This window comes from Typopeltis vanoorti, chromosome 10 (assembly GCF_054136105.1).
Source record: "Typopeltis vanoorti isolate ZY-2024b chromosome 10, IOZ_Tvanoo_1.0, whole genome shotgun sequence".
In the NCBI taxonomy this organism is placed as follows: domain Eukaryota; kingdom Metazoa; phylum Arthropoda; class Arachnida; order Uropygi; family Thelyphonidae; genus Typopeltis; species Typopeltis vanoorti.
This window is the reverse complement of record NC_143558.1, coordinates 96891831-96902909: the sequence shown is the minus strand read 5'-3', so window position 1 is coordinate 96902909 and position 11079 is coordinate 96891831. Positions and strand designations below refer to the sequence as shown.

General features: G+C 36.3%; 1 protein-coding gene across 1 annotated transcript in view; it reads left to right on the top strand.

Moving 5' to 3' along the window:
• The first annotated feature begins 823 nt into the window (after window positions 1-823).
• Window positions 824-11079, top strand: part of LOC150102612 (regulator of G protein signaling 7-like) — a 463836-nt gene continuing 453580 nt past the window's right edge. Inside the window, exon 1 of the mRNA XM_090398711.1 lies at window positions 824-1355. Coding sequence (XP_090254837.1) covers window positions 1272-1355 — 84 coding nt within the window. The 5' untranslated portion in view covers window positions 824-1271. The remainder of the gene's footprint in view (window positions 1356-11079) is intronic.

The following is an 11079-nucleotide window of genomic DNA, read 5'->3' as shown; positions in this document are numbered from 1 at the left end:
CGCACTATACAGAACCAGAGTTTCGAAGAGATCCGCACCAAAGATCAACTAAAGCAGAAATCGTGGAAAAAAATATAAGAAAAATAATTCCTGTGGTCGAGACTATAATTGAACTTATAGTAATTGTTGCTTTTGCCAGCTAGCATCATGATATGCCCTTTTTATTTTATTGTTAGTCATAATCTGCTCCCTCCCTCCAATTTTTTCTCATTTCTCAGAGCAGCCGGATAAAAAAAAAATGTGAGTATTAATTTAAGCATCTGATTGGCAGAACCACAACAAACCATTTGGGTTTACTAACATTGATAATGAAGTTATCATGATGTATACGATTTTTATTTTATTTTATTTTTATTTATTATTTTATTATTATTTTTTTGGAAAGCACACTTGATAAGTCATCTGTTGTATATTTCCCAGGGACGATGCTAATGACAAAAACTAGAGACTCTGTAACGTCTTTAATTAAAAAGACAAGTACACCAATGTTTCAACGTAGACTCTTATATCGTAGCTGTCAATCTTTTTGTAAGGAATTGAAATTTAACCTTCCGAGGACATCCTTAAATTCAACTCTGAACCTGTTTTCAAGTGTGATGATCAGAGTTCGTTAATAGTTCTTTAGACTGGGACATTTAATACAGGCACTGAAGAAGAGATTCATTATTGGATGTCTAGATGGCAGCACCAACACCACTACGCAGTCCAGCAATCATGTGATCTTAGCAGAGATCGTTTATTGGAGGATAGAATGACAAGTAGACCGTAGAGTAAGAGCAGGGTTACCGTAGTTGTCAGCTGGGAAATGTGGATTCCGGGGAGGCCTCTTGTTTCCAAGTGTCTACGCACACACTAGTTTATGTGATGTTTACATCTTCTGTAATGCTTTAGTGCTGCGGCTGTCTCCTGTTTTAGTTCATCGCCTTTACTTCCAGCCGTTGTCACATCAACCGCGCAGAACGATTATACAGAAGTAGAGTTCCTATGATGCTGAAAGGGTGGCACTTGTACAAAATATGCCCACCGTTGCGCAACAGTACATGGACTACCGACAGGAGAAACATGAAAAGAAGGAAAGAAGAGTGAAAGGATAAGTCGCAGCTGTCTGAAGTGTCTTCCATTTAATCAACTATGGACACTGTAGTATAATATGAAGTCATGTTGTTCCCTATTGGCGGGTGCGAACTCCATCTCTCGCTAGCGGGTAAAATACATTAGTGGATTTACCTTTGCCAAGTCTATCTGCAAGATTCCTATCATCTGTGCACTCAATGGCCTACCGGAGAAAGGTGGATACAGGAAACGGACAGTCAGGAAGCATTGATGAAAATCCCAATCAAATTGTCTATCGAAAGGTAAGGCTTCTTCACACTTCCGTTTGTACTGATTGCTAACATAAAGTTGCTGCGAACTGACAATTTCCTCTTCAATTAACTATAAACCTATTTAGTTTTAAATAGAAGAGATAAATGTGTCCGCAGAGAGAGAGAGAGAGAGAGAGAGAGAGAGAGAGAGAGAGAGAGATGAAAGTCTCATGCATTCAATCATACAGATGTAGGATTTGCATCGCACTAATTAAATTATTTATAATAATCTATATTATGATGGTCGAACATGGAAAGAAATTCGGCCCTCTTATATAAACAATTTTGATTATTTAAGTAAAAATTTGCGGTTTGAGGTTTAAATCGAGATGTTTATTTAGACATAAAGAGAAAAGTGATTCCATTTTTAGCCTTAAAATGAAAAGACATTTTGTGTTTAAGAGTTAAATGAAAGAGAAAATTTTTAAATAAGTTTAACTGAGAAAATGTGTTTACTTATTTGAAAACTTATTTCCTTGGATGTCTTTCGAACTGTGTGCAGTGCTAGAGTTTTGTGTTTTGTTTTTTTTCTTCTTTAAAAACTATTTTTTAAAGCCCATCATATGATGTACCACGTTAATTGGTACAATAAGAAAATATTGATAATGATTGTAAAACAAATCATTAGTATCAAACCCCACTACGTAGAGACATATTTTCTTAATTAGCATTGCAATAAATATTAACAGGGACAAAAGAACGGCAACAGTTATATAATATTTGATCTCGGTAGATTAGCATCTCATCTTGTACATCACTAGAAATAAGGAAATATTCATATTCCCAAAGAATACGTGCATTTTGTGAAAACAAAAGATAAAATAATTCAGTAATAGTATATGCAATATTTTGTGAGAACACTACCATTTTATAACACTTACCAGTGTTTTCTAAGCTTTCTCAATCTTTCTTCGTCTGTTTCTTTCGCCAATTATTTATCTGGAGGCAATAAGGAATGTAGTAAAACTGGAGAGTTTGAAACAAACTCACGATTTCCATCCGAGATCATCCAAATGAGTTAAAAAGGCCTAAAACGTTCTGGCGTTCAAAGCCAGAGGATTCTTCAATGATGATTCCATGAATAGTTTATTACGATTAAGACTTTATTTGTGATTTCAGAGAATTAATATTGCAGTATACCATATCTGCAAGATAAATAATATACCTTTGCAGATAAATATTATTAATTGAGCGAAGATTTGTGAAAAAGGAGTTGCCTAAATCAAACGCAAATTGAAAAGCATAGCTTGTTTAATAATAACGAATTGTTTTCGGCAATTTATAGTTTCTACATGACAACTCAACAAAATTTTATCCTCGTTGCCTTCTAGCAGATGAGCAATTCAGACATCTAAGTTCTTGGTTTGATTTCCTTGTGTAATTAAGTACACATGTTATCATGAACCCTAAGAGAGTAACGTTCATCGCTGCATGAATTTGTATTTCTGTCTCTCGTTTTTCATGCTTTATTTTCTTATTTTTAGGCAGTAGTTAATTTCAAGGATCCTCAAAAATGTGTATATAAATAAATAAAAATGTCGTTCTTAAATTTTCTAGCTGCCTATAAGCAAGAACAAAATGAGGATAATATTTTTACAATTTGTCTTAAAAGAAAACACTTAAAATACTACAAATGATTTTGCTGATTTAGTGCGAATGTTGTGCAATAAAAGACTAATCCATTTTAAAATGGGAGATGCCTTGTAAGCTCACCATACCGTACGAGTTAATGCTACGGTCTATGCATCGCTTCTTCAATGACTGCATTTTTTACTTTAATTGTATGCAATAAACAATTCTTTAAAAACAACCAAATTGTGTTTTTTTTTAATTTATTTATTTGGAAACTAGAAAGGCTGTCTATCTTTATTAATATCGTTTCCCCAAGCAAACTTCATTCCTTTCGTGTCTCTTTCCGAAACTCTCAAATAAAATATGTCATAGTTCCTGCTTTATGTTTGTATCTATGAGACCTATGTACCTTCATCATGTGTGTATCTATATACCTATGCTCTAAGAAGTTAATCTTATAATCGCTCTTCCTCCCTTTTCTGGTGAAAAAAGTTTTCAGGCCTATGCTGATGTTCTCTTTCTTCATCCCAGTAAGTTCTAATATCCTGCTTCTTAGGAGTTTCAGAACAGTGTCATCACCCTCTTGTGGTTTGGTAGAGCTGCCTTTAAGGGGGAAGGTGGGGCAGAGAACTTCTTCGTATACTGCAATGAGGTCTCAAAAAACCACAACTCTGTGGTGGATTCTGGAAGTTAAAGAGACGGTTGTGGAAAAAGAAGAAATAGCGAAGGGTTTTGGCAAGTAAGTCAGCAGGTGCTCTGAAATAATAAAATAAATATAACAAAGTCCATCGAGACCAAGATAAATATCACGGCGATGACAAAGTGTTCCGGAAAATAATGAAAATCCTTAGAGACGGAAGAAACAGTGCTGTTAAAGAATTCAGAGATAATAAAGGGGGCATTAAAACTGAAGGTGAAATATGCCAGATGTCTGGAGTAATTACTTTAGATTGCTAATTGAAACAAAAGGTGACAGGACACTGCTAGAAAATATTCAAGAGGAATGCATTCAGGAGTATCAATACGTGAGGTAAAAAAGCCATAAACAATTGTGAAACAAACAGCTGGAGTAAATGGTAATCGACCAGAGATGCTCAAATATGGAAGTTTTACAATGACTGCGTTGCATAATCCAGAAGTCCTGATCAGAAGATCAAACTCGGATAACTGAAGTATAGATATCATAGCTACCCATCCGTAAAAGGATTATAGAGGAATTTCTGTAGTCCACGTGTAAGGAGAAGCGAAGATTTCTGGAAATATTTAAGGTAAAATTTATACACGCGTACTTGAGACGAGGCTAAGAAAAAATAAGGAAATAAAACTTGGCAGCAGCTGCATTCTGAATGGGGGGGGGGGGGATGTAGAGAACAAGTAAGCATTTCAACTACGTGGCCATACTTTTTTGCGAAGATGGAAATGAAATATGAGAATAGACAAAAAAAGGATGGTATAATGGGGAGTCAGCTGAATAAATTTATATGGAATAAGAGAGAAATTGGTCAACACGGTGGTGTGTCTGTATACGAAACACTGTTCAAACCAATTTTAACTTATGGATCCGAGAGCTGGGTTAGAAATAAGACACTTGACCAGAGACCGGAGATTTGAGAGCGAACAGACGGCATCAGTGGTAGAATGATGTTAACTAAAAGATATTATGAAGGAAGTTGATATTGTTAGTATTAAGGAATGTTGTGAGCAGAGCTAATTTCCGATAGATTGGCCACTTAAACAGAACGGGAGATGAACAGGGGCGAATTCTCCATGCTTGCTGCGCAAGCTCATTACTTGAGAAAAAAGTAATATTTATTTGTTAATAAATGCACGCATTTATAAGCATTCGATTCAGGCTTTTATTTTTGTAGACGGAAGACGTTTTGATTAAGACAGAAGCTTGCGCGGCAATAATTGAGCTTTGCGTTGTGTGTCGAAAGCCGATGCTTGCTCGTCTAGGCAAAGCTACCTTGGCTTGCTCGGTTGTGTGAGCTTCCGGGTCCTCGCTACAGCACTGTGATTTCATGCGCACTCATAGCCATTTCTGCTCCCATCACGTCGAATAAAACAAAGGCCATAACGCAGCGAAAGTAGCTCCAGCAAGTGAGCTTCAGCCAGCCTTTACAAGTGTGCGTGTTGCTTGGGAAAATTAAGTTACAACCAACTTTTTATGACGATGTTATATAATTGACCAGTTCATAAAGAAGAACTGTAGAGTAGAATTTGAAAAAGATAGAATATCATTTGTAAAATAAATGCTGTATTTGTATGATTAAATGTACATAAATTTCTAAATACAGGTAGCACTCGTACAGCGCGATACTTATACAACGCGGTTTCGATATAAGACGGTCTACACTGTAGTAACCCTTTATCTTTTCATATATTTTTCACCGCGCGACTTAAAAATCAAATTTTATCTTCGTTAAATTTGCGTCTGTCCGTATCGCGCATGTAGTTATAAGTAGCGAATTTATATTAGGTGAAATACCCTTTTGCACGCATGTACGTCAATTGTTTACCGTATAGAGTGTTTATTGTTGAAAATTGTCTTCGTTTTCTGCCAGGAAAGTGCATTAAAAATCATAAGTGTGTTCATCTCGAGCTGAACACTTTATTTTTTGGTGAGTTGCATACAATATGTAATGCTTTTTTTTTATGTAAAAAAATTATTTATTATAGTAATGACGATATGGTTGAAAACGAAATGAGTGAATTAATTGATGGGAAATAGATTTAAATGAGGAGGAACTGGTTCAATTAATAGATGACGTCGGACCAAACGGCGAGGAAAGTTCTGCCGAAGATTCTGATTGCGATGAATCCGTTAAAGAAATTAGCAGAAGGATTGAAGTTGGCAAGCAAGTTATTTTATGGATAATGATCTCTCATCGGAGCGCTCCGGAAAATTTACGAGGCAATTGGATATTTGTTTAGCTCCATATTATGAACTTAATAAAACATTGCAGCATAGTGGTAAGCAAGGTCTTATTTCTGACTTCTTGATAACTAAACCAGCCGATATACAATGAGAATTATACAAATGATGTCCAAGAGATTTCAAGTGATGACGACGTCTGGCCACTCGTAAACAAAGAACATCTACGAAATGTTAGTTTTGAAGAGAGTGATGACGAATTTTGCCTAAAACATTTATGCATTATGTGCAATGAAATTTACGTACCATTTATAATTTTTTTATAATTTTATACTATGTACAGGGTGTTCGGGATAAATTTGACAGTTTCGTAAGGAAAAAGAAAATCTTCTTTGTATCTATTAAATTTAATGAATTGACAAAAAAACATTACAGGCAGAGTTAATTACAATACTATCAACAAGATTTACTCAAAATAACCACCATTAGCATCGATCACAGCTTCAATTCTGCTTCGGAACCTCGAACAAGCTGATGCTACAGTCTCCCTGGGAAGGGCCGCAAAAACTGTTTTAATTTTATCCATTAACTGGGCTTTTGTATTACTGGAAGTGCGGTTAGTGTCTTTTTCAACTGCGCCCCATACAAAATAATCCATGGGGTTAAGGTCTGGGGAGTTTGGAGGCCAAACATTTGGACTGGTGAAGTCGTAAAAATTTTCAGACAACCATTTTTGACTTTTCCCAGAGGTGTGGCAAGGGGCCGAATCCTGCTGCCATACATACGGCCTACCATTGGCTACCCTTGTTATCCAGGGCTTGACTACAGTTAGCAACTCCACGAACAAAGCCCGAATTCCAATGCCAGGGTTCTTCAACACCTGTTCCTGCAGATTTGCGAGGAATTCTGCTGTACGAACGCAATCAGATCGTCTGCTAGGGATCTTTCTTCTTGCTACATCCTCGTAGTCACCATTGCAAGTCTCTAGTTCATGCCTGATTGTTTTTACTGTATTCAGGGAGCATTGGGCAGCAGTCGTATTATCTTTATTTTGATGGCGGGCACGAATCATCATGATACAAGTTATTCTCTTCCATGATTCAGGTGGGTTCCAGCTATCCATCCTTTCTGACATCTTGTATATGAATGAAGAAGGGTCCAAACTTTTAAATGAAGAGAAGTGTGTGTTAATATATGTAACTTACGGAAAAATATAATTAATTATAAATATGTCAAATTTATCCCGAACACCCTGTATTTGTTTCATAGGTTATATGTTTTCTTAACTTACACGAATTACCTGAATTAAATAAAAAATTTTTTTTTTCTTGGATATGTCATTGTTTATATAATCTTAAAAAAAAACGTTTTCGAACCTAACCCTACTTTTTCTATGTGATCTGAGTCTTGCATAACACGGCATTTCTATGGAACCTAACATCCGCGTTATACGAGGGTTACCTCTGTTTAGTTTTAAATGGTCAGTAATTCGTTATTCCGCTAATCCTCACTCCCTGAATGATAACAAGAGCAAGCGTGAATTTCAAGACCAGCAATCGCCCCTGGAGATGAAAGGTAGGGAAAGAGTTGGTTAATGCCAGGACGGCAAGAAAATGACTCAAAGGAAGACCAAAGGCTAGGTGGATCGATACAGGACACCAAAATACAACATATGACAACAACATTTGAGTATTTACAAATAGGCTAATTTTGGATGGAAGCTGTTGATAGGGGGTTTGTAATAATGTAAACTTTCATGTAGCGCCGTTATAGTATCCTGCACACTCCATAGAAGGAATTTGATATATTATATATCAAGCGGTTGGTTTTCCCCCCTTTCTGTTGTACGCTACCTGGCACTTTGAAAATGTTGACTAGTTCCTCGCTGTTTTCACAAGGGAGAAAATAATGAACTGTTTTGGGGGTTAATAACAACGTTGTGATATTCTATTGGTACAACAAAAGCCTTAATCCCATGGATATCCAGGTGATGAATGTATAGTGTTAGATCACGGCAAGACTATTGCTACTCCCGTCGGCTGTCGAGGCGATTATCTACGTTGAAAGAGAAATAGAACAAGATAACATTTACCTACTAACGTAAAATGTAGAATCTTTATAAAAAGGATCTCAAAGGAGCAATCGAAGGTGTAGCATTTGACAGAATCTCATGCACGGTAGTACAACTATCCTTCGGTGAATCCCGTAATGTCGAGGAAGATAAGCTTCAGTGAAAGAAAAGACGACATGAAAACTCGAAAGACCCGTCAAAAAATTATTACGTTGGATAGGGGGAGAGAAGGACATAGTAATACTAGCACTGCTCAGCGATATAAAATTTATGCTTTGGTTGAACAAATTTGTATTTTTGCGATTACTTTTTTTCTGGTGAATCATGAGGTTAAAAACGACGAAAATAAAAATAAATAAATTCTTGTCTTAATAGCTGTTTACTTTCATATTTTAATGTAATCTTTGAGTCTTAATAACTTTCATGAAATGCAACAAGAATATTATTTAGTTTCGACAGTGTTTGGAACTCGTTATTGCTCACACTCAGTGGGGAACGCTGGGTAAGTTCTTTCATCGGTTCCTTGAAAATTTACGTCTTACCTACATCTCGAAACTTTCCTTCCATTTTATTAGTTTTGTTACTTAAACCTCGAAAATAATTAGATGTTGTTAAGCATCTTGCATTCTTATACGTTCTGGTGATCAAGGGGGAAAAAAAAGCAAAATATTGTTCGATTGTTGACGACAGAAGTCTATCTGGATGACAATTTCTTTGGTAGGCGTGCAGGAACAACACGGCTGTTTCTTTCTTTTACAGATAGGAATTAAAGGCCTACTGTTAATTTTTTTCGTGCTGTGCGCTTCAGAACTCTAAGAACCAAACTGTTTATCAATAAGAGATCATTGCTAATCGATGAGGGATTCTTTTCAAAAGAGGAAGGTTAGGAAAGTGTGGTCTTCATACAATGTGATGATTTATCTCTTCAGTCGTTTCCGACCCTATGTGACTTTGTAGGCTTGCCATAAAGTATTCTTTGTGAGATTTTTACAGGGTAGTTCATCCTGTAAACTTTTGCGTTCATCCCCCCCCCCCCAACACACACACACACATACACACACCTATTTTATCCGGGCTCGGAACCGGCATATTCAGATTCATGACTATGATCCGTGTGTGTGTCCACGGGGCTGGTTTGCCTGTTCTGGGGGACGAAAAACCCGAATTTTGGGTTAACAAAAATCTCCTACTCTGTATGAGATTGGACTAACTCATATATATATATATATATATATATATATATATATATATAGAGAGAGAGAGAGAGAGAGAGAGAATCTGGACATTTTAAAATTGGCAAAGCTTCAGATTTCTACATTTTCTCTTTTTATATTTAACTTCACATGGAGGGAGGAGAGGAGATGGATATGTGTCCGAAGTCTGAGTACTAGAAAGAGGGAATTCAAAAGTCCCCAAAAGCCTGGTATTATTCATGGTTAACCTTAAAATGATAATTAAAAACTAAATACGTTTGTTACGGTCATTTCCCTCGAACTTTGATCAGGTCAACATTCATGAAGTTGACAAATGACTGATACATCAAGGACGAACTTCTGAGCTTGAGAAACGTACGAAATTAAATTGTTTTAAATAATTATTTCAATGAATAATGGATATTTACACTGAAAAAGATATCATCGAAACACAACTTTAAGAAATGTGATTGTTTTTATTTAAGAAACGGAAGTATTTCAAAACATCGTATTGTGCATCAGAGAATGTTGCATTCGGTATCTTTTGAAATAAGTCTTGACTTATTTTTTTACTCTTATCGAATTTGGTGGATCCCAAAAAAGAAGCTTTGCCAAAGAACTGGGCAAGAAAAGATTCGTTCTACCTCTATTTTATTATTTTTGTTTGTTTTGTTAAGACAGGTCCGCTTCTCATTTATAAATACTACGATTGAAACGATTCTTTGAACTCCACTCGTCAGCGTTTTCCAATTGACATCATCGTTGAACTGTTATCCTTGAACTTTCGACCAACTGATTTTAAATCACTTCTTGTATGTTTTGTGCTAAAACTGGAAAAAAAAAAGTGAATTTAAATAAGAAGTTATTATCGCTAGAATTTTATCGAATGCCAAATTTTAGCCCGATATCTACTGGCAATACATAAAACAACGTGTGTTTACTATTTATGATGAGCGTTATTAATCAGTCTGTATGTTGATATTGAATATTGCAGCTGCATTTCAATGCATAATTTCTCTAATAACGAAAGACTTCAGAGTCATTCAGAAAATGCAGCTGTCAAATGCGCACTTCACGAAGGCCACTGTTCATCACAACGTGTGTCCTTGTTGAACTAGTTCTCTTTGCAGCTCTCTTAACTTTGGGTAAAGAGGGTAAACTTACACTTCTGGCAGGTACTTGTGAACAGTGGTGACGCTTGCGAAGAGCGTTTTCTCACTTTTCCTGATTATTTGAACACATTTCGAGAGTTTAAAGTAAATATGAAACGAATAATAATAAAAAAAAAAACCTTCATCGAAATACCAATTAGTTTCTTGGAGCAAGCCTGGAATCGAGGAAATGGAAAAGAAGCACACACGTAAAGTTCATTTCTTGTACATTTGTTGTAAAGTTCAGGCTTCACTTCAGTTCAGTTTTTACTCTTGTATTTAGTTGACACCGTTTCTTGCACAGCCTCCAGCACCAAAAATGGATGCCGTAGCGAAATTTCAATTTATTATTATTTCGCTACACACCAAATTCTCACTGGCGGAGGAACCGTGGTTCGCACACCCGCCTAATACACCGACTTATCATCTATTTATGCACACCGCCACTGTCCACCATTTATCGTCCAGGAATAGTATTATTTGCCTATAAACTGCGTGTATTATTTGCCTATCAACTGCGTGTATTCTTTGCTCGAATTTCCTGTATGCGGGAAGAAAAACCCGTGTTCCTGCTAACTCCGTAGGTGATCCGCCAATTCATCCTCACTTGAAAATGCCTACGTAAAGATTCCTCTCGTTACGACGAGAATGGAATTCAAATCTTTTCCAGTCGAAGGGCTGAAATGAGCCCATCATTTTTCCAAATGCGCTATGAAGGCGAATAATATCATCCTTGAAATTGGTGAATTAATCTAGGAAAGTACACATAAACCGCAGACATCCCATTGGGAAGCTATTAAGTATAAATAACTGTTAACTGAACCATTTATGCAGAGTCGGAACAAAATAATGT